Source organism: Podospora pseudocomata, chromosome 7, assembly GCF_035222375.1.
Source record: "Podospora pseudocomata strain CBS 415.72m chromosome 7, whole genome shotgun sequence".
Classification (NCBI taxonomy): Eukaryota; Fungi; Ascomycota; class Sordariomycetes; order Sordariales; family Podosporaceae; genus Podospora; species Podospora pseudocomata.
In genome coordinates this window covers 2,106,091-2,128,236 of record NC_085891.1, presented here as the reverse complement: position 1 = coordinate 2,128,236, position 22,146 = coordinate 2,106,091, and the positions used below count along the sequence as shown (strand labels likewise).

At 52.9% G+C, this 22,146-nt stretch overlaps 6 protein-coding genes across 6 annotated transcripts; 1 reads left to right on the top strand and 5 right to left on the bottom strand.

The window, feature by feature from the left end:
- Positions 1 to 256: 256 nt before the first annotated feature.
- Positions 257 to 1,732, bottom strand: QC762_707720 (uncharacterized protein; the record flags this gene model as incomplete). Its single annotated transcript, XM_062893615.1, has 1 exon — positions 257 to 1,732. The coding sequence occupies one exon, from the start codon at positions 1,730 to 1,732 to the stop codon at positions 257 to 259; it is 1,476 nt and encodes a 491-aa protein (XP_062739447.1).
- Positions 1,733 to 1,815: 83 nt separating this feature from the next.
- Positions 1,816 to 2,868, bottom strand: QC762_0110340 (uncharacterized protein; the record flags this gene model as incomplete). Its single annotated transcript, XM_062884313.1, has 2 exons — positions 2,482 to 2,868; positions 1,816 to 1,970 (listed from the first exon to the last, which is right to left on the bottom strand). Exons 1-2 carry the CDS (start codon positions 2,600 to 2,602, stop codon positions 1,816 to 1,818), a joined length of 276 nt encoding a protein of 91 aa, XP_062739446.1. The 5' UTR covers positions 2,603 to 2,868.
- Positions 2,869 to 7,069: 4,201 nt separating this feature from the next.
- QC762_707715 (uncharacterized protein) lies at positions 7,070 to 11,279 on the bottom strand. The gene is made up of 3 exons (XM_062893614.1): positions 9,057 to 11,279; positions 8,805 to 8,919; positions 7,070 to 8,750 (listed from the first exon to the last, which is right to left on the bottom strand). Exons 1-3 carry the CDS (start codon positions 9,084 to 9,086, stop codon positions 7,816 to 7,818), a joined length of 1,080 nt encoding a protein of 359 aa, XP_062739445.1. The 5' UTR covers positions 9,087 to 11,279; the 3' UTR covers positions 7,070 to 7,815.
- A 1,334-nt stretch (positions 11,280 to 12,613) lies between these two features.
- On the top strand, positions 12,614 to 15,536 carry SET2 (histone methyltransferase set2; the record flags this gene model as incomplete). The annotated part of the gene is made up of 3 exons (XM_062893613.1): positions 12,614 to 13,010; positions 13,119 to 14,713; positions 14,769 to 15,536. The coding sequence occupies 3 exons, from the start codon at positions 12,614 to 12,616 to the stop codon at positions 15,534 to 15,536; spliced, it is 2,760 nt and encodes a 919-aa protein (XP_062739444.1).
- Positions 15,537 to 16,518: 982 nt separating this feature from the next.
- Positions 16,519 to 18,100, bottom strand: UGA1 (4-aminobutyrate transaminase; the record flags this gene model as incomplete). The annotated part of the gene is made up of 3 exons (XM_062893612.1): positions 16,519 to 16,560; positions 16,789 to 17,734; positions 17,787 to 18,100. 3 exons carry the CDS (start codon positions 18,098 to 18,100, stop codon positions 16,519 to 16,521), a joined length of 1,302 nt encoding a protein of 433 aa, XP_062739443.1.
- Positions 18,101 to 19,626: 1,526 nt separating this feature from the next.
- Positions 19,627 to 21,531, bottom strand: CBF1 (basic helix-loop-helix protein; the record flags this gene model as incomplete). The annotated part of the gene is made up of 2 exons (XM_062893611.1): positions 20,021 to 21,531; positions 19,627 to 19,952 (listed from the first exon to the last, which is right to left on the bottom strand). The coding sequence occupies exons 1-2, from the start codon at positions 20,634 to 20,636 to the stop codon at positions 19,627 to 19,629; spliced, it is 942 nt and encodes a 313-aa protein (XP_062739442.1). The 5' UTR covers positions 20,637 to 21,531.
- Positions 21,532 to 22,146: the final 615 nt, after the last annotated feature.

The window sequence follows — 22,146 nt, the reverse complement described above, 5'->3', positions numbered from 1 at the left end:
CATAGTCATCAACCATTCCACCAAACGCCATTGTCCTGTTCCTTCCAGCCTGTTCCCTCAGGCCAAGTACCGGTGTCAACGCCACGCTAAAGCAAAAGTTTCAATCATGATTGGTATCTCCCCACTCCTTAACAACACCAAGCCGCCCTACCCAAAGAAAGCAAAAAGTTTGATACACAGAAAGAAAAATGAAGGTATGTGGCGTGGTGACAAAGTTTTGTCGTCACAAGTGCCACAGAACAACTGAAGCATAACCCTACTGCGGGCTGGGTGCAGCGCCACCAGAAGCTTCTTCACTTGAGCATGGAAGATGGATCTTCCGGCTGTGGTAGGTGGTCAGGCTCGTCCGAGACCCGGCAGACAGAATCCAATCAGGAATTGGCGGTGTCATCTTCCGCTCCGTCTCCAGCACCGGTGTCGTCCCCTCGGGGGTCAGGTATTCATCCTCCTCACGAATCTCTGGTGAGTGGGTATCAGGTTTGCGGTGGAAAGATTCAACGGACCCTTGCCGACTCAATGGGCTTGGAACGCCTGGAAGACTCCCGCTTCGCATTCGACGGAGACTCTTGATACTTCGGATGCTTTGCCTATCGCTGAGGATCTGTCCCCCGTTTGGTGCAGCAACCACAACAGTCCCTGGTGTTACGATGGGTGGTGGAGGAATAGGCGAATCGGATCTGAAGAGCGGGTGGATGTGAGACTCGCTCTGTGTAGAATGTTGTGTAAAGGCTGTCCGCTGTGCCTGGGACACTCTGCTTGGGGCTGGACTCAATGTTCGGCTTCGTCTTCTGGTGCGAGAAGGGGGCTCCAAGAGGTCTAACGGTGTGCCAGGGCTCGGACTTCGACTGGTGGTGGGGCTAGCCGGTATTGTCTCGAGGAAACGGCCCAGCGGTGGTGAAGACGATTCCAAGACGGTCTGTCGGTTTTGTGGATCAACCGCCGATGTATCCCATGAATCGAACCCTTCCTCCGTCGTTCTTGTCTGTTCGTGGAATGATGGGAGGTCTAACGAGGCTGGACGGCCCCCTCGTTGAGACAGCAAACGAGTCTTGGAGGAGATGGGCCGGACCACGTTTGATAGCGAGCTTCGAAAGGAGCTTATCGTCTCTGCTGTCGAGCGTCCGGCACTGGATCCAGGCGGTGTCTTCTCGAATGATGCGCTGCCGCGGGCTTTCCCAGAAACAAGACTTGGGCTGGTCTCGTGGTAGGCAATCGATTTCACCCGGGGAGGCGATCTGCTTCGGTCCTGGTCCTTGTGTACAGTCACCTTGATCCGTGGCCCTCGAACTGTCCCAGCAACAAAGTGGAAGACCAAGAAAACAAGCTGTGTTGCGAAAGCAAGGCCGAGGACGACCGATGAACCAACCAGGAAGCCTGTCGCGCCAGAGCCCAGAATTGTGCTCTCAGGATCCTCATCAACCTTGCTCAGGCAGATCATGTTGGCCACTGACACAGCGGCAGCGACTGTGCATAGGAACAAGCCTGCCCCGAACAACAGCCCGTTGAATTTCGCCCATCGTGCTGACCAAGGGCCGATATGCGCGCAGGTGAGACCGGTGACGGCGGCAAGAACAGTGGCTTCGAGGATGGCGGCAATGATGGCCGTGGTTCTGACCGCAGGAGCCCGGTCTTCCCGTGATCGAGCAAGGATGCTGTGTATCGCCAGGATAGCCGCGGTCGGCAGAATCGAAATGACGCCCAGCACAGCCGGAAGGGAGCGAGGGATTACCATGACGGCAGTGGTTTTGATATTCGGACCCAAGGTCCAGTCTGAGACACGACGAAGTGTTGCAGTTATGTCGTCGTCTCATTCAACTACCCCCCTACAGTCCCCAACGAAACCCCCCTTTGCAAACAGATGCTGAAGTGGCTTGCTGCTGGTCTGTGGTTATGCAAGATACTGGCGCGCTCTTTCACCTCCTTCAGTCTCTTGACCACGGCACCGTCACTCCGGTCTGGATCCAGGTTCCCTATGGAGTGGAGGTTATGGAAGGTTCCTGAGTCAACCAAGTTCTTCGGGAAGCGGCGGGTATAAGTGAGACGTGGTTTACCAGCCGTGTGTTCATGCGATCAGTAGGCGTGGCACCAAGACAGCTGCATTCCAGCTCAGCCGGCGTATAAGTGAGTGAGTAGTATTTTGAAGTCGGATCAAGACTGAACAAGACTGGTTTATAGTTGAAAAGCTCGGTTGATTGAATGGTGTGAACGGAAAAAAAATAATCACGAAGCGGGTCTCGTTATTTGGTGGTCTCTTCAAGCTGATCCCGGGTAGTCGGATGTGGTTTGGGTATGTAACGGCTTGTAGGGGTGGGGATAGCTGCTTTGAGACAGACCGGCAGCAATTGCAAACGAAGGAGAGCCCAGCTATTTGCTGGCTGGTGGGAAAAGGAGAAGACAAGATAGATAGTAAACAAGACGAAGGAAGACTCGAAAAGAGCAAGCTGGGGATTCGCCAGGCACAGCTCAGATGGGTGGGCTTACCGGCTAAATGTAGCAACTGTACACAGAGGACGCGTTTTGCTCGCGTGGAGGGTCCCCGGGTCTTTGTTGTTAGGCCATGCAGAAGCAGGATGTCTGCCGTGTCCGTGCCTTGCTGGGCCATGGTGGGGAGGCTCAGGTTGGATGGGAGGTGCCAGGGTTGCAGGGATCGACCCTTGTTGACTTGCGTGATCGTGTCCACCTGGGCCCCGAACCGCGACAGGGGGCGGTTCTGCCGGGGTCTCCCCCAAGAAAAGAAAAGAAAAAGCGACGAAGAAGATCTGACGAGGCGTCGATCCACCGCATGGCTTCTCGGGAGCGAGACGTTGGCATCTCGGCGAGTCTGTTGTCTTCAGATGACACTGTTTCACAGCACACGCGCTGATAGACGCTACACAGAGATGCGGTACTCGAGCTTCGAAGATTGCGTCGAGTCGACGGACTGCTGGTTGATGGAAAGGCTCTGTCCCGTCTCTGGGCAGCCCAATCAGCTCAGCTGGCTCTTCCTATTGGTCAGCCAGCTACTATTAGCTGACCCCCGAGGCCCGAGGAGTGGGTGTGGAAGACAGAGAGTGAATGGTATTTTCTTCTCATGCCGGTCATTTGTTGACATTAGCAGTATCATACAGAATATCGTCCAGTAGCACACTCGGGGAAAGAACGGCGCCTCCTGTGTTTGCGCAAACTTTCACCACATTCGGCGAGAAGGAGTTGCGGCTCCTCCGGGTCTAGTGTTATGTCTCCTTTTACTAGCCACCTAGCCCAGAACTCGAAACCAGACCCTCATCAAGAGACACCATGGTAGGTATCGCAGCGCAAGCGCAAGGAAACGCAACACAGACCCTCGACGTTGCAATCTCGCGTTTCTGGTATCCGGTACTGGCTACCATGCATTCTACATCTTACAGAAGCGAGCGAGCAATGCCGTCCCCGGATGAAATCAGGTACTGGTATGTGATGGGTTCTTTTTTTGGGAGCCCTGCTTGTCCAGCTTCGCCTTGAGGCAAAACATGCCGGAGGCTGGCGTCACGATATGACAAACATGCAACGGTCAACTTCACCGACAAAACACTGTCAAAAATGCAAGACAAGGCAATAAAACGCCAAACGCTGGTGTGGACGCTATTTTCCTTCCAGAAGGTGAAAGCCGGCCACGTCAAACCCGTCAGCCGAGATGCCAAGTGCTTCTAACTTTGTAGCGCAGCCTTGCCATTGCGGCGCCAAGAACAACGCTGCTCAGCATCTTCTTCAGTTCAAGACAAGATGCTCAGTCAGAACCTACCGACCCGGTCCGACGGCACAACTTTTTGTTGCTGTCTCAAATCCTCACTACAGCATCTGACTTGCCGAGACATCATCTCATCCTGAGATGAGTGCATGTTGCCTCTGTTTCACCAGCTCGCAGGTCTTGCCAAGCCATAAGCGCAAGCGCAGGTTGGTTGAGGATGACAAACTCGACTCCACCGCCAGACGCAGGTACCAACGGTCGTTATCCGTCATCATCAGGGGGCTGTTTCGCTGACACGGAAAAGAAAATCCAACCCATCGCGCTTGGATCGGCCCTACACCAGAACCGCACAAGTGCCATGCCACCTCACCTCCAACAGCCAACATCTCCTCCCAGAAATAGCCGATGCCACGCCTTTCCAGGCCGCGGCATTCACAGCGGCTTTCTTCTTTCGGAGTCGACGAACCGAAGGCCTTTTGGCATGTTTGCCATTATAATTGAGTCCATCACCAGCAAGCATCTGTTGATTCAGCTTCTTCGGCATGGAATTTTGCCCATCATCAACCAAGCTCGAGGAGAATGATCAGCTGAACCACACAAACTATGGCGTAGCAGGCTATCTTACCACCGGAAATCACCACCATCGTATTAAACAAGAGGCACAGCGTCCGACTTCCTCATTCCATTCCTTCTTTGCTTGTGTAACTCTTTCGTAGCACGAAAAAACCTCTCATTGTATGCAAGCGATTCCGAAAACATGATTTGCCAATGCCAGCCGGGAGGAGCAAATACCCAACTTGGGAATCTCTTCTCCGATATCCCGAGGTTGTCTTTTACATCATGACAACAACTCCCCGGCGGGTTTATATGATTGAGAGATTTTTCACTTGTTTAGTTTTCGTAATGAGGGGGGTTAACACAAGCGAGGGAAAATCTCTACCCTGCTAGTACACCTCGTTTTTTCCCGCTTTCTTCGACAGTAGAGTAGCGGAAGAAAATCCGGGCAAAGCTCGCTCGGTTACCGCAACCCCTCGATTCAATTTCTGTTTATGCAGGAAGCTTTGACCCTTGAACACGGCAGAAGCAGGGAGCAGCACAACTTGTGAGGGGGGCCGCACTCCGTACCTGCATCAAGATGCTGTCATGCGCATGCAATGGCGTTTTGATGGATGCGATGCATGTCAGCAAGAAAATGGGCGCAGCAGTTGAACGCACTGCTAGCTGAAAGGATTTTATTGGGTGATGGGTGGGAGTGAGCTGGCTGAAAAAGGAAGAATAAAAACAATTCAGGTACTTCGCAGACGCGGTAGGTAGGGAGAAAGAAAGACCGCGTCAATGGTTCGCTGCGACTGCGACAATGACAATGGAGTCAGAGCGTGCGTTTACTTGGAAACATGACTCCCTTGCGGATGGAGATGCGGTGAAGGAAGGGAGGAAATGAAAGGGGGATACTCCGTAGGTATTATCGTGAAGTAAACAAAACAGAAAATAGTCATGGGGTTAAGGCATGCGAAACAACCACCTCCACATAGGTAAAATGCTATGACAGCGACGGCAAGAGGAGGGGACTGTCCGGTTTATGCGCGAACCTCCCGTCCCGATCTCTCCGCATCGCCGGTGTGTAAGATGGGGGTTTATGCATCTAAGGCGGCATTGCCCGCAATCTCTCAACTATTTCAAAGGTTCAAATTGTGCCTCGCAAAAGACTTCAGGTACAAAATGTGTCAAGTCCCATTCATTTTCCATCTGATCTGTAGCAGCCAAACCGGCGATCATCGACTGCAACGCTGATCACTGATCAACTGTAACCATGGCCACACCTCTTATCACACATACCCTTTCCACCTTGTCGGGAATACGAACTGGTCTGGCCGGGGCTGCGGTCGTAGATCAAAAGGCCTGGATTTCTGAAAATGATGGAAACAGGGAAGAGAGCAGTGCTAATACCAGGTTTGAATACTTCCAAGTTTCTTAAAAGAGTTCGCAGATCAGTCTTCTTTTTTTTTTTTTTTTTTTTGCGGAGGGGGGTGTGGATGTTCGCTCGGTAGTGGAGGGTTACAGATACGAAACGGGAGCGACGGGCCGGTTGGGTGGGGCCGAGATCTCGGCGGCGTGTGGGGCAGGAAGTGCCGAGACCTCGGAGGGGAGAGACCTGGTTTACCTCCGTCACCTTTCTGGAAGTGATGAAGGTGAATACTATTTGAAGGTTGCCGCAGAGAAGGCCAGGGACTTTTGCAGATGTAAAGGACGGGGAATGCATCTCTGCATACCTCATGAACAAGATCAAAAGCTCTTCCACCCCCAAGGGTGAGGCATGATCAGGCGAATGACACATATTGGCCGAGACCCGTCAAGAGAGGCCAAGACTCACAAACGTTTGCTTCTCTGCATCTACAAAAGGTGAGAACCGCTTCTAAATTGTCGGCTTAAAGGTAGGCATGTTGCAAAACTTCAGGTTTGTTGGACCGTATGGAGATTCATTCTGGGTTTTGCAGAATTACATACCTTGCATACGTATCCATCTGCATCTGTGCATCTCAAAGAAAACAATCACCAAATAACAATTGTTTGTTTGGGATGTTCACTGCAATGGCCTGTCTACTCGGTTCGGAACAAGCACGCTGGAATGTTGTGGCAAGCGGGTAAGTAGAGCTGGTGGGTGGTGTCTATGAGCTGTCTAATGCGTATCTCTTTCGAAGCAAGGTGCAGAAATTTCTGTTGTACAAACTTGCCGTGCATGTTAACCTTTTATCGTTTGAAAGCTTCCAATAAATTAGGTATGCAGAGAGACAGAGATCATGGTGTTTTTCTCAACGGTGGAGTAGCAGCTAGTAAACGACACAGACGGTTGACGATAAGTGTAGATGTAAGCCACACCAAAAAGCGAGCGACCCTTCCTTTGAATTCCCATTGGCAGCATCTCTACACTCCCCCCTGGTTGGCCAGCACAAACTTGACAATTCTCCGGTCATCCACTGGGCATTAGAGAAGAACGCTCCATCAACATCCGGTTGGCTGTCACCTCGACGTATCACATCGCAAGACCGAGGTGATTGGTTCACGGCCTGGTACTAAGAGATCAGGTCTACAATATGCGAGTCGATCTTGTAGAATATGGGGAGTGCTTGTGTTTGTAATGTTCGCTGTCAAAAATGCCGTGAGCGTGGTTCGCAATGCTGCCAGGATCACCATCATGTTGTAGGTGGAGATCAGCTTCACATATACAAAATCATCATTACACCTTCAACCCCCAACCCCCAAAAAACCACCACATGATAAACCTACACCTATATCATACACCCATCCCATCTCCATATCTCCCCAAGCTTACCCCCCAGAAAACAAAGTCAAGTTCAGGCCGTTTGTGTATCCGCTCATAATCATACACGTTATATATCTCCACTTCCCCCTCGCATTCCACATTCACCTTCATCTTCCCAATCATTACAATTAGGTCCCTCCCACTCCTTCCTCACAAACATAACAAGAGAAAAAGAAAAATATGGCATAGTCAGTCAACAAAAAAAGGCCGTTCAATCGCGTGTTGAAACATCAAATATCAAGAGTAAAAACCTCGCCCAAGATAGAAAAGGAAACAAAAAACAAAAAAAAGACGTTTTGTCAGTTGTACCGCCCATCATAGCCTTGTACATACTCCTTTTTGTATCCGTAAATCCCTCTATGGATGGATTATGTTTCTGTTGTCAGTGTCATGGTTCATCAAAAGTTGGCGTCGAAAAAAGGAACGTCTTTGCCGTCTGTGTTTTTGTCGTACAGCATTAGGTTGGTTAGACTCGTAGTCAAGTGTAAAGGAAAGGCGTCCAAAGAAAAGTAACTGCTCGAACGCATGTCGTGCTCCGGTGGTGTGTTTGTAGTAGCGTGGTTGTAAGTGTCCTGTCGTGCCATCATCGTATGCTGCGGCTAGATAATTCATATAAGACCGCCCCCAGCCCCCTCTTCGGGATTTTGCAAAAAAAGAAAATAACTCTTGCGTGTCTCTGCTGTCGTCGCCTCCTCATATTGAAAAGAACTTTGCTGTCAAAAATGCTGCCTTTTCGTAGCTTGTCTTCTCTTCATGTGTTTGGTCGAACAGCTGGTACTGACTGCCGTCATGTCTTCGTGGGTGGTGGCGGTAGATGGCTCTCGTGCTTTACCGGCTCCATGGGCGTCGGTGGTGGTGTCTCTCGTGGTCGTGAAGCGTCCATCATGTGGCGTGGTGGCGGATGAGGATGCGAGCGTGGGCTCTGTGGTGGTGGCAGCAGTGGAGGATCCCGCATCGCGTGTCTTGGGGGCCCTTGAGCTTGCGGTGGTGGCAGTCGGTGTATGTCTTCCCTCCGATCTTGATATTCTGATACCGGCCTTGTGGGCGATCTGACAGGTTGTTCCAACCCCGAAGTGCCATGCGTTGGACGAGGGGCTATCTCGGGCAAGAGCTTCTTTCCAGATTTTGAATCCAGAGGCCCGGCAGGCATCGAGTATCGATTATTATACGGCTGTACGCGGAAGCTCGGGCTGTTTGGCTGTGGTGCCGAGGTCGCGGCTTGTGCTGGAGCTGAAGTTGGAGCCGGAGCTGGAGCTATCGGTGCTTGGGCTCGGAAGCTTGGACTGCTTGGCTGGGGCGCTGAAGCTGGGGCTGGAGCTGGAGCAGGTGCGATAGGCGCTGGGGTGATGTTTGGATAAGAAGTTGTGATCTGCCAGTGACCCGATCGGTTTTCTGACTTTGGAGGCCGCCCACGTCTGCGAGGAGGCCCTGGATATGGGGTCGGCGCCGAGGCAGGGACGGTGTTCGGATTAGGAGCAAGGGCAACAGTCGGTTGCCCGTTAGGATGATGGATGTTGACGTGATGCTGCGCAAAGGCTGGCGTCGCATGGTAGGGCGATCCGTGAGGTGGAGGTTCGCTAGGGGACGCAAGCACCTGTCTCTTTGGAAGCTGATCACTGACATCGCCGAACGACTTTCGCTTCAAGGGCGATATCAAAGGCGGAGGCATCGGGGCGTTGAACATGGCCTCCGCCGCATGAATACACTGGTTCACATTTCGACCTGCGAAAAGCATGTCAGAGGATGGAGAGATGACTTCAACCGAAAGACACCTACCACGAGGGAGCTGCATCGACAACCAGTCGGGCTGAATATCATGCGACCTGATTAAGTTGACGAGAACACCAACATCCATGCGGCTGGCCTTGATGATTTCGGCAAGAACGAAGCGCTATAGCCGAGACAAATAAGCAACGGCGTCATGATGCGCGGGGGGAAACGCCAGAGGGAGGGCGAGGGGAAGGGGGGCTCAAGCTTCAAGGTTCAAGGGGGATGGGAAGGTTGGGGAGAGTTGGCGCATAACCTTACCTTTTCGTCGTCAGTAAAGGAGGAGTCCATGATTAGGCCCTAACCCAGCTATCCGATTCCGTCAAAGAAAAGAAGGCGAAGAAGGGAAGAAATATGCCATAGGCTGGGTGGCCAGTCATTTGACAGGCGCAATATGACAGCTCACCCCCGGGGAAACTGGAGCTGCTCGTGATCAGTTGAGAGTGGCCTGGTACGGGTCGCAGCAGCAGACAGTAGCAAGCAGCAGTAGCAAGCAGAAGTGGCAAAGCGTCTATGTTTGGAAGAAACACAGCGCGCCCCAGTGACGGATGATGAATGGTGAGCGATGAGTGATGAGTGATGAGGTGTCAATAAGAGAAATCATAAACGAAAGAACAAGAAGAAACGATTTAAACGAGTGTTTGAATCCGTATCCGCAGTGGAATATGGAGACAGGACAGTCAGCGCAGAGATGCCGCCGAGCACCAAGAAGACATCGGGGCAACTTCAAGACGCTCACAAGCCAGAAAGTCGAATGGTGCAGAGGGTAGCTTGCGGGTTTTGGGGGCGGCAATGGGAAGAGAGACGCGCGCTTCGAATTGCTCCCGCGTCTCTTTGCTTGGGTTTCACGGCGCCCCTCTGTTAGCCCCGGTCTTTCTCCATGGCGGCCTTTTTGCAGAGCGGGCAGGGTCCGAGCACACATGCTTGCCATGCTGCCATGCCACCATCCTTTCTTCCTGAATGCCTGCTGATGACTTCAACATTCTCCTCTTTCTCCTCTTCTCCTCTCGCCGCGCCCAGGTCGGAGCCGACCTTGAACTTCTTGTGTCGCGCAGGTGCGCAGCTCCCCAGCAATAACACGCCAGGATGTGCCACAACAATTGCAACTTGCAGATGCAGCAGCGCGATCAAATGACTACCTCCTCACCACCCCCCCCCCCCCCGGGATGGCGGATGGTGGGTGTGTGGACCTCGACCTAGATCCCACCCGCGTTGGCGGCATGCCTATTCAAAACACCTATACCATATCGGAAAGGGCATATCGAGCATAAGTGCTGTGGATATGTCTTCGGCTGAAAGACAAAAACGAGCCAGCCGAGCGCATCCCTCTCGCCTGTATGCAGTAATGATATGGAGATAAACGATAAAAAAGACGCCTCAGTTGCTCCGACTTGGAGCCCGCAAGATTGGCGCAAGATGTGTGGTTGCGCGAACGCACTCCCACCTTCTCATCTCACCTTGCTTCCCTGTTTTGGTGGGCCGCCAGCATGCTGTCATTTCTGATGGCTGCCGGCCAAACGGCGATCTGATATCCCACGATCTCTCCCTCTAAGCAGAAGGGTGGTGTTCTTCAGCTCTCATCAGAAGCAACGAGCTGCCGCCGCGTGCGCAACATGCCTCCATCCATCTGCCCCCTCTAAATCGATCGCCAACCGTGACAGGCGCCGTCGGGAGGCGACGGTTCAGCTTAGCTAGCCGGTGGGATGCGTGGATGCAAATGCGCGCGAGTCCAAGCGACATGCAGCAGCTGCACCTGACCCTCCTTTTGGCTGTCTCGCACATGTCCATGATAGGATGCAGCCATCTGGGGAAGTGAGCGGCAGGATCCCATAGGCTGGGGGCTTGCTGCACTCGCAGACAGATCAGATTTCAACCCAACGTCCTCGTTTTTTTCTGCCCAAAAATGGAGCTGCCGCTTATCGACTCGTGATCCCCCGACCTTTGAAGTCCGCATGTGTCGAGTCGCATCATCAAGTAAACAAAAACAGTTGCATTGTCGTCGGTCTAAGTCGTCGAACTAGAGTTGGACGTCGGAAGCGGTCCGGTTGGACTTCTTGTGGCCCCATCGACAGGACCCAGTTCTGGCGTCGGCATTGGCTGCGTCAGTGAGCGAATTGTACCAATGGCATTGGATGGCGGGGGGCAGTCGAGCATGACACAAGGATTTGGCCGCGGTGGTCTCTTAGGTTTGTGTGGTTGTCGAAGAGCCGCATCGTCTGGGTCCAAGAGGTGGGTCGATCTATGTTGTTGAACATGGCGATATAAAAAAGCTATGTCGACAAGGTTCCGTTGAACTTGTGTTCACGATGTTCAGAGGTGTCCCTCGAGGTTTTAAATCCCACCAGGCCGCCGGGCTTTTCTCCACCTCACCCAAGCTGCACGATGTGCTGGCATGCTACCGGCAACGGACGGGGGGCAGCTTTTTTCGAAAAAACTTCTACGGGTGACGAGCTGTAGGTATAATAAAGGGCTGTCTTGGGGCTGGGAGGGGGGGAGGGGAGGGGAGGGGATGGGTGGCTTCATGCCGCGGTGGTCGTTCCTAATACCAAACGCTTTCGAGTGCATAGTCATGCATGCCACCACCGAGTTCGTCTGCAAGGGCCTTCACAAAGTGCTGAGATGCCTCCCGGCGACCCGGCGAGTATATAGAAACGTGGTGCCAAACTATGCGACTGACAATATATGCATGTTGTGATGACTGCGGGGGGCTGTTTCACACGTTGCGTGACAATGTGGTGCTCTGGTTTACTGCCACCACCACACCAGACAAGCCCTCTGTGATATCTCTATGGATTTCGGTTGGTGCCGCGTTTGTCCCAGGCGGACAGACGGAAGGCGATGATCATGCGTGGCGTTTCTGTTTGACCGGACTGATATATATATTGCTCTTGGTGCCCGCTCACGAGTTTTAACTCAGTTCAACTTATGCCAACTCGCATAGTGGACATAAACTTTGAAATTCCCGTATTCCATTGACCCAGTGACCCAGTGGCCTGAAAATGTGTCTCCAAGATCAATTGCACACTCCGCTGGAGATGAACTGAAAGTTCCGTAGAAAGCCCGCCATCACCTTCAAAGTTCTCAGCGCAGTTAACAGAACCTTGTAAGCGCGGGATGGGAGCCCGACGGGCGTGGACACGGAGCGGATCAATGACGGGCCGACAAGTCGACGCCCCGATTGAGATGGGCTGGGGCACTTCAAGGTCGCCGGCTTGGCACTCTGGGGCAGGAGGGCATCTTTTACTGAAGTCTTGCTGAACGCGGCTATGTCAATTGACTACCTCCTCGACGTGATGCATTTGTTGTGGATGTGAGTGAGCGCGATAGCCGTTGGATTGGCCCTTGCTTGGATTGAGAGCCATTGTCATCTTTTCCGTGAGCCCGCCCGACGGTTTGAGCTGCCATGTTCGCAAAGTCAGGGCGCAGAAATAGCTTCCTCCAGTCAGTTCACGTCTCGACCTTGACCCTCCTGGCGCTCTCTCTCTCTCTCTCTCTCTCTCTCTCTCTCTCTCTCTCTCTCTCTCTCTCTCCCTCCCTCTCTCTCTTTTTCTCTTCCACTCTCGCTGCGTCTCCCACTCCGTCTGTCTTCGCCCACTCTCCCAAACGCTTTCCTCTCCTCGCTGTCGACTTTCCGCCACCATTTTCCAGCACGCTTTTTCTTCTTCTCTTTCACAACTTTGACCCGCTGTTCAGCGCGTCCTGCATCCCATCTCGCTGCGCGTGCCTTTCTTGCCCTGAACCACAACAAGCACAAACCACTCTAGCGGCTTCCCTACGCTCGGCAACTCTGGCGCCTCTTGCGCACCAACTCATTCACCATGGGGGAAGACGCTCGCGCTTCAGGACCGGTGCTGGAAGGCAGGATTGAGGAAAGGCCGAGGGTCAATGGCGTTAGGTTACGAAAGGAGGATTCGACCGACTCGGCTTCCCCGAACAACTCCAAGATGGATTCGCGAGGCACCAGTATGTCGCCCGACGACACAAAGTCTGCAGGAGAGACTGCAGCGACTCCAGACCACGCCTCTGCCCCGAAGCTGTCTCGCAAGTCGTCTCAGAAACCCGTTCGAAGTCCACCTACCTTGTTCGACCACCTGCCAGATGTCACAGCCCAAGCATGCAGCACGTTTCAGGTCATCAACGACTGTCTTTATGGCTCGAGGAATATGGGCTCGTCGGATCACGACGCGCTGGATTGCGACTGTACCGAAGAATGGCGTAAGTTTTTCCACCATCTGGCCAGTCTCTCTCTCTCCCCGAGATGGTCGCCGTCCACATGTCCGTAAAGCGACCGCCCTGACACACTGATTTTTTTTCTGCTCACAGGAAATGATGAAAACCACGCTTGTGGCGAGGATTCCGACTGCATCAACCGCGCGACCAAAATTGAGTGCGTAGATGGAGACTGCAACTGCGGGCCGGGCTGTCAAAACCAGCGGTTTCAGCGCAAGCAGTATGCCGATGTTTCGGTCATCAAGACCGATAAGAAGGGGTTCGGCCTGCGGGCGAACCGGAACCTGCAGCCAAACGACTTCATTTTCGAGTATATTGGCGAGGTCATCAATGAGCCGACGTTCCGGAACCGGATGATCAAGTACGACCGCGAGGGCATCAAGCACTTTTACTTCATGTCGCTCACCAAGAGCGAGTTTGTCGATGCCACTAAGAAGGGCAACTTGGGCCGGTTCTGCAACCATTCGTGCAATCCTAACTGTTATGTCGACAAGTGGGTGGTGGGCGAGAAGCTGCGCATGGGCATTTTTGCCGGCCGCCCCATCCGCGCCGGTGAGGAGCTCGTGTTCAACTACAATGTCGACCGCTACGGCGCCGACCCCCAGCCATGTTACTGCGGTGAGCAAAACTGCGTCGGCTTCATCGGCGGCAAGACGCAGACAGAGCGTGCGACCAAACTGTCTCTTGCCACGATTGAGGCCCTCGGTATCGAGGACAGTGGCGACAGCTGGGACACCACCGTTGCCAAGAAGCCTCGCAGGAAGAAGGTCACCGAAGACGATGAGGACTATGTCAACAGCTTCCAGCCGAAATCCCTTGATGAAGATGGCGTCAACAAGGTCATGGCCACTCTGATGCAGTGCAAGGAGAAGTGGATAGCTGTCAAGCTGCTTACCCGCCTTCAGGCCACAGAAGACGAGCAGCTTCGCCATAGAGTGGTGAGGATGCACGGCTACCAGATTCTCAAAACGACACTCAACTCGTACAAAGACGACACCAATGTCGTCCTGCAGGTTCTCGATATCCTCTACGACCTGCCGCGCATCACCAAGAACAAGATCGCCGACTCTAACATCGAGGCAGCCATCCAGCCCCTGACCACTTCGACTCATGAAGAGGTCGCCTTCCAGGCCAACAGACTGCTCGAGGAATGGAGTAAGCTCTCGACAGCGTACCGTATTCCTCGCAAGGAAAAGGATGCCGCAGCTCATGCGACTTCTAACCCATTTGAGGAGCGTCGCAACATGGATCGCGACGAGCCTCACAAGCACGCCAACAACTCCCTGGTCAACCTGAACATTCCGACGGGCCCGCGCAATAAGGTACCGCAAAGGAACGTCGGTTTCTTCAATGGCCAACGTCCACCACGGAAGCTGCCCAGCAATCTGCCCGAGGGCTGGCACGTCACTACTGACAACACAGGCCGGTATTACTTTTACGATGTCAATGGCAAAGTCCAGTGGCAGCGGCCCACCGCGCCGGCGGTTTCTACTCCCAAAACTTCGACCAAAGCCCAGCAGGGCCAGAAGGCGGTGCAGGATATCATTGACAGCTTGACTAAGGAGATCACGCCAAGACATTCGGCCACACATACCCCCCAGCGGTCTAGCACCCCGACCACCGAACCCAAGAAAGAGAAGTGGCGTTCTCTCCCAATCGAGAAACAGATGAAGATCTACGAGAACACCGTAAGTTTCTTTCGCCAGTGTTTCTAATGATTACCCAGTCTGACATCTTCCCCAGCTTTTCCCTCACGTCAAGTACGTGGTCGAGAAATTCCACGGCAAGCTCCCCAAGGAGGACCTTAAGAAGTTTGCCCGCGAAGTCAACAAGAAGCTAGTCTCTTCCGATTACAAGAACAACCGCGTTGAGGACCCCACTCATATCTCCTCCAAACAAGAGAAAAAGGTCAAGAAGTACGTCCGTGACTTTTTTGACCGCGCCGTTGTCAAATATAAGGAACAGCAAAAAGCCAAGGGCAACAACAAATCTACCGACTCGGACAAGCCCTCGGCTTCGTTAAATGACCTGGGAGACATCTCTGCCCCGACACCGGTCCAAGACGACATTACACCCCTTTCTCAACCTAGCTCCCCTAGCTCCCCCGTTGGTGGTCGCAAAAGGAAGCGCGACGATGATGATGATGATGATGTTGAAGGCGAGGAGGCTTCTCAGTCACCGCAGGATGATAACATGTCGGAGACGCCTTCGGTGAAGCGGCTCAAGGAGGAGGAGGATGGGGATGGGAACATGATACCTAGTCCTCCGCCGCCGCCGCCGCCGCCGGTGGATACGCCCCTTAGTGAGGAGCAGCGGGCCATGCGGGAGCAGGAGGAGGAGCTGAGGAGGGAGAACGAGGAGGCGCAGAGGATGGAGGAGGAGAATATTCAGAATAATAACCACAAGAACGGACAGCATATGGATGTTGATATGGAGGAGGCTGGTGGTGATGATGATAAGCCGCTTGAGCATAGGGAACAGAGGGGAGCACAGGAGGTCATGAGCCACTAGGCGAGTTTCCATAGGCCTTTTCCGCAAAGGAAAAGGCGGATTAGTAGAGGGGCTATCGGGTACCTTAGGCTAGGGGAAGTCGCATGGAAGCCACAAACAGGAAGTGGAGGGTCGCCCAATCTCACAAATATTGTGAGAAGGGGAAGGGGGGCGGGTGGCTCAGATCACAAAAAGTGCCGGGTTATGGGTACATAATATTTTATTTTCACATCAGGGCAACCAAGGAGGAAGGAAGAAACCAGGCATACAACAACAACATTACATAATTACCTTGGTTTTTTTTTTTTTGTTTTTCCATTCTCGCCATTTGCATCAGCTCTCTCGGGTGGAATCGATTTTACAGGAAACAACAAGAAACCGAAAATGGGGTAGGATGGACTGGGTGGTGGTGGTTTTCTGCTACACTGGGACATGGGAAGGGCAAAAATTGCGATTGCTTTTTGTTTTTTTCTGGTATTAGACTTTTTCTTTTCTGCGTTTGTGTTGTTTAACACTTTTTTTTTTCTTCACGGATGATACCTCTTTTTTCTTTCTCTGCTTCTTGTTTTGGTGTACTACTGCATGATACTCAATTGAAATTCACACACACATTCCAGGGGCGTTTTTGTGTGCTGGGTCGGGGTCGGGGTTGGTAGTTGGTTGGGTTGGTGCAACTGTTTTGTTTTGTTTTATTCACAGGAGAGAAGTGAAGAAGATATGAGAGAGAGAAGGGGACGTTATCTCATTTTTTCAAAATGTTTCTACACACAACACAGCACAAATGGAAAGTTTGCATTTGGGAATGAAATGTTCATGGGTTACTTGGCCCGAATGCATAGCCAGGTATTGGGGTTCTCATTGTACATTCTGCATCATCAAATTATTTACTTCGATATCAAGAAAGATCTTCACGTCGTTAAACGGAATCGTCAAAAAACCCTGGTATGGTTGATTCATCTCGCCTGCTGAGTTCTGATATACCCTCAACCCCTTTCCTGCCCGTCTACTGCAGACTTTTAATCACCCTCTCCAGCGCCTCAACCAACTGATCAGCATGCTTCTCCTCAAACACTAACATCGGCCTCAACCTCACCGCCCGCTCCCCGCTCCCCCCAATATTCACCCCCTCCCCCTTCGCCCTCTTCAAAAACTCATCCCTCTTCGGGCTATCAAACGCAATAAACGTCCCCATCCCCTTCCCCCTCAGATTCTCCACCTGCCCCGGATACTTCTCCCCCAACCGCTCCAGCTTCCCATAAAGATACTCCCCCACCTTTGCCGTCCGCTCCACCAGCCCAAACTTTTCAATCTCCTCAATGATCCCCTTGAAAAGCAACGCCCTTGCCGGATCCCCCATCCAAGTATTAAACTGCCTATACGGCTTGTTCGGCCTCAGCTCCGGATTCCCAAAGTAATACCCCGCCGTCTGCGCCTTCTTGCTAAAGGTAACCATATCCGGAGGCGTCGGCAAATCCCAGTGTTCGTGCGCCCAAAACTTGCCCGTTGCTCCCACGCCAGTCTGGACTTCGTCCACAATCAGCAAAACATTGTTTCTCTTGGTAATCTCCCTCAAACAGCGGAAAAACGCAGGCGAGGCGTGGTTATCCCCTCCTTCAGACTGGATCGGCTCAACCACCACCGCGCAAGGGGGGACGTGGTAGTTCTTGATCAGGTGTTCCACCTCCTCCAGCGCGGCCTTCTCCGCCGCCTCATTCTCCTTGACGTGCTGATCAAGCGGGTACTTCAACTTGGGAAACGTCGCCTGCGGCCAGTCAAAGGCGGGGATGTCGAGCTTGTGGATTGGTTTTGATCTCGTTGTGGAGAGGGACCCAAACAATCTGCCGTGGAAACCGGTCTTGAAGGACAAGATGGAGAGGTTCTGCGAGGCGCCGGGGGATTGGTTCAGCATGGCGGAAGAGATCTCCTCCTCTGTGAACTCGACGTGGGCGCCGCCGCGCTCTTGCTGGCGGCGGTACATGAACGCTGCCTTGTAGGCGGTCTCGTTTGCGTCGGAGCCTGCCATGGCGGTGAAGACTTGGTTGAGGCCTTTGGGGGCTACTTTCAGGATGCCTGCTTTGAGCACGTCGGCCCAGTCGTGAGGGGGGAAGTTGCCTAGGGCGGGGCGGTTGATGAGGCCTTGGATCATTTGGGGGGATTGGGCTGCTTTGATGAGGGAGGGGTTGTTGTAGCCTACGGGGATGGAGGCGATTTGAGCGTAGCTGAATGCCCGGGTTAGAGTTGGGTTGGGAGATAGGGGGAGAGGTGACTTACACATCCAGCAAGATGTTTCCATCTGGGTCGGCAATGTAGTTACCCGCGCTCTTATAGTAGTCCGTCAGCATGTTCAAGCTGCGGGTGTCAAACACCTCGTTGAGCTCGGCAATCTCGGCTTTGGCCTTGGGGCCGGGGATCTCAGTCTTGACCGAGGGACCCTCAGGCTCCCATGATGAGTAGAAAGAGGACATCTTGCGGGTAGAGCAAGAGAACCGGCGACGGGCCTCGAGAGGAACAGCAGCTCTGGTAGCGGAAGACGGAACAGACCGCAGAAGAGAGCTGCGCCCCCTCAGAGCTCTGGATGCCATCATGATGGTGATCTTTTATATGCTTTCTCTCAATGGCGATGAGAGACTCAATGTCACCCTCCCTGGATGTAGGTGCGATATTGTTGAGTATGCAAGAAAGCTGTGACTCCCACCCTCCTGATGTCGAGAGGTGCAGACGGGAGAAAGGAAGGAACGCCACAAACAAGGTCCCTTCCGAAAGTATAAAAGGATATCACCGGCTTATATCTGGTCGAATCGGGTACAGGATTTGAAAGGGAACTAACAAAAGTTGGAGATTCGGAGTGTTAGTCTTAAGGAGAGAGGAGAGAGAGCTTGGGGAAGGAGCGGGGAAGCTCTTGGGTCGATCCGTCTCAGCAACGGGCCCTTACGTCAGTATAATCCCTAATAAAGTATCAAAGAAGGAACACGTTCGGTTGTTTGTTAGTCATTGGGCGTTCCTCTTTATAATTGTAGTGCTCATATATTTCCCTACTCTGTACACAGATTCCGGCCATCACCTATCTGTGGTGCCCCTCCAGATAACCATGCAGTTACGATATCTAGCTGTTGCGAGCTCTAGCTGTTGCGAGCTCTAGCTGTTGCGAGCTCAAACAGCCGTCTGGACTGCGACATCGGGACCTCCCCGTGGATCCAACATCTCCATGCCGTCGTATCCAACCACTCCGTGGAGAGCTGTGGACAGCATGGCCGGTTCTGTACCCGCCGAAAGATGACGCAGCTTCCCAATTCTACCAAGCTGGATGGTGATAAGCATCGTGCCCAGCACGCCTTAGACCACTTACACCGCAGCGGGGTGCAGTCCGCCCCTCACCCCTCCTCACCCCACACCTTCAGGGGTCGCGGTCCAGAGCTCGGGTCACCTGCACACTCACGGCCATCTCACGTCTTTTGAGACCAGTTGCTACAAGACACATGGATACAAATGATCTGATACTAACGAAAACACATTGCAGCTTTGCCACACACACCCAAACTTCAACAACCAAATCAACGCCGACGAATGCCGTCCCTCTTCTCCTGGTGCTCGGTTTGCCAGACTGAGACTTTCCGACGCAAACCACCATTCATTCACAGCTTGGAATGCAACCTGTACACCCACAGCGGCTTTTGAAAAATCAAGACTCGTTCCGATATTACCAACAACCTCAAGTACAGTGTATGGGGTCTTTGCCCCCCCCAAAGCAATATATTCCGCTGCTCACAGCACCAACAACAACGACCGGCCCTCAACGCCATGTAATCACCAACCCCCTGATATGTCCACTGCCTGCCAGCGGGTTGACTAGAACCACTCCAGCTCCAACGCGCGGTAAACATGTGCCCTAACGCAATGATGAAGCGCATAAAACAAGAAAGTGAAGAAATAAAGCCTTATCCATACAATTCCAACAAAGAGAAAAAAAGGGTGTTGGGACACCAGGGTATACCCTCAAAAATCATATAACAAAGTTTGACCGAGATTTTATTCAGTCATGAAGAAAGCCCGGATCCGCCCTCGTGGAGAGCTGATAGTCTCCGTCCAGAGTGGGATTGTCGCCAGTCTGCTCCTAACTGCTGGCGTTGCGTTCGTCATTCTGTGGGATCTTGAGACCGGCATTTTGTGCTACGCTCTTCCATAATTCCAGTTCCCGAAGGGCGCGGTCGAGTTCAAACTTGAGCTTATCGTTCGACTGGCTGAGCTCGGCGATGGCCTGTTCTGTGAGCAGCTTCTCCAGAGTCCATTTCTCAATGTTTTGAGTTTCGTTCTCTTTGAGCTGGGTGATGAATGAGACTGCCCGTTGAAGGATAGAGCCCTTATTCTTTTCGCATCCGGGCACAATCTTGGCCAGCTCGTTGATGCCCTCGTTGATCGTCTCACGACGGCGACGTTCCACTAAACAAGCGTCAACACCCGCAACTTCCACACATCCACCATGAAAAAATAAAATAAGAATAACCAACCTTCTTTATGATTGTCCTTACGCATCTTGTGCCATTCTTCTGATCCGACGGCCGGCTTGGGGTTGGAGGCAGGAGTGTAGCGCTGCTCCTGCGGAACCTGTTGAACTTGCTGCACCTGCTGGACACCGTTCTGCAACTGTGGGTGCATGTTTACCGCGCGTGGCATAGCGGGAAGGCCATCCGGGTGGGGGCCGGAAATGTTGAAGGCATTCTCGTCATGCTGAGGTTCCGAAGTCTGCTGGTTGACAAAGGTTTCTTCCGTGGGTTGCGGAACATGCAGAGAAGGGTACATGTTCAGAGCGGCAGCAGCAGTGCTAGTAGCATTGTTGGCATCGCCGGGCTCTTCGGCATGATCTGCAGTCGCTTGAGCGAGCACACTGAAGTCATCCACATTGACCTGGTCGTGTGCGGCTTGGGCGATGCTCACCGCCGTGTTCTCGAGGAAGGCCTGGGCCTCCGAGTCGGTGACATTCATGGTGGCAGGCGGTGCTGGTCGTTTGCTACGGCGCGAGTCTGGAGATATCGACTCGGTATTCCGCTTCCGCTTGTGACCAGGAGAAGTAGTGATCTCGCTGAGATCAGTGTGTTGCTGCTCGATTCCTACTGTCGCGGCCATAACGGGAACTTGCAGGATGGCTTAGTCCTGGTATCATATTAGTGGCCAAACCAGGTTCAGGTTGAGGAGTCACATCGGCAAATATGATTGTGCAAGAGGCAATGAAGAGAAGCTAGGCTGATGAGGGGAGCTAGGTGAAGTCCCAAGATAGTTGGTCGGTGTGGTTCTTGGTTGGGGGTATCAGCGAAGCAACAAGCACTTGCTTGGAGGGTCGCCTTATGAGTGAAAGAACCCAGCCTCCTCGGATGGCGCAAGTGCGCAACCTCGAGAGCTGGTTTGAGGCCTTGCTACCAAAGGCAGCTTGATGCAAGGCTCTCCCTTCATCGTTGGAGGATGCTATTGGTGTCTACAGAAACTAGGGGCTGCCCAGCGCAGGTAGATACTGGAGCCTGCCTTGTCCAGCCACTTGACTGTTGGATAGGAACAAGGAGAGATGGCCATTGCGCCAGCGTTTGCGCATGCTGCAAATTGTAAGGGGTTGCGGGCAGGTGCTGCGGCAGTGGCAGGAGGGTCTCGAGCAAAGGCGAGTTGTTTTGGTATTCTTGATGTCGGATTGTCCCTTGAAGAGATGAAATGCCTCCTTACCGGTCGGGTTTGCCAGGTTCTAAGTCGAGGTCACCTGATGAAGGTTGGGAGAACGTGCCCGAAAACGTGACCGTGACGAGAGACTGCGAATAGTCAGTCTCGGATCCACAGTCGACGCAGAAAGTCGATATACAACGAAGGAGATGGAAATCAACAAGATCGTACCAGCAAGGAGAATAGTTATTTCTGTCGACTTGGAGTGCGAGGGCGTTGATATTTCCTCGTCGAGGACTTGATGGGAGATGGGGGACAGAAGACGAAACCACGTGAACATTCAGCTCCGGGGGGTGGAGGGTTTTCGAGAGCCGGCGGGCGCGACGCGTGCACGGACCACCACCCACACCCATTTCCTACTCCCGACCGAGATTCAACCCCTCGATCAGCACCTGGCCGTAGCTTCGTGACTTCCCACCCACCACCTTCTTTTAGAGTCCTTCGACCCCCCACCTTGATGTTTCTAATTTGCACGTGTACACCAGACACGCACACACACTGCTGGAGCTGCAGAACAGAACGGACAAGGCTATCAAGGCAACCAGTGAGGTGCAGGGTTGCCTACCTATCGTCGACAAGCAGCTGTTTGTTGTTTTCGTGTTGTATAATTCCCTCCCAGTTTGGATGAATGGTGGGCTGCCCCTCGAGTTCACCAGGACTGACAACCTTCTTGTTCGGAATCAAACCATGATCGCAACACTGCCACATCCAAGCACGTGTTGCCCGACCCCTGTTGACCTACCACTTACACAGTGAATACTACACCACACCACTAGGTACTGCATCTGACAGCTTCCTTCGGCCTCGAGGATACTTGGACCGCCAGCCTCCTTTGGTCACAAAGGCTCGGCAGATATTCATGCAGATGTGCAGCATACATAGATTGTCTGTGTCTCGACAAGGCTGGAAGAACAGTGTAGCAGAAACGCCC

Coding starts and splice junctions, on each gene's coding strand:
- QC762_707715 (XM_062893614.1), bottom strand. CDS start 9,086: ATGGACTCCTCCTTTACTGACGACGAAAAG. Junction 8,920..9,056: donor CCTTTACTGACGACGAAAAG/GTAAGGTTATGC, acceptor TCTCGGCTATAG/CGCTTCGTTCTTGCCGAAAT. Junction 8,751..8,804: donor GTCGATGCAGCTCCCTCGTG/GTAGGTGTCTTT, acceptor TGCTTTTCGCAG/GTCGAAATGTGAACCAGTGT.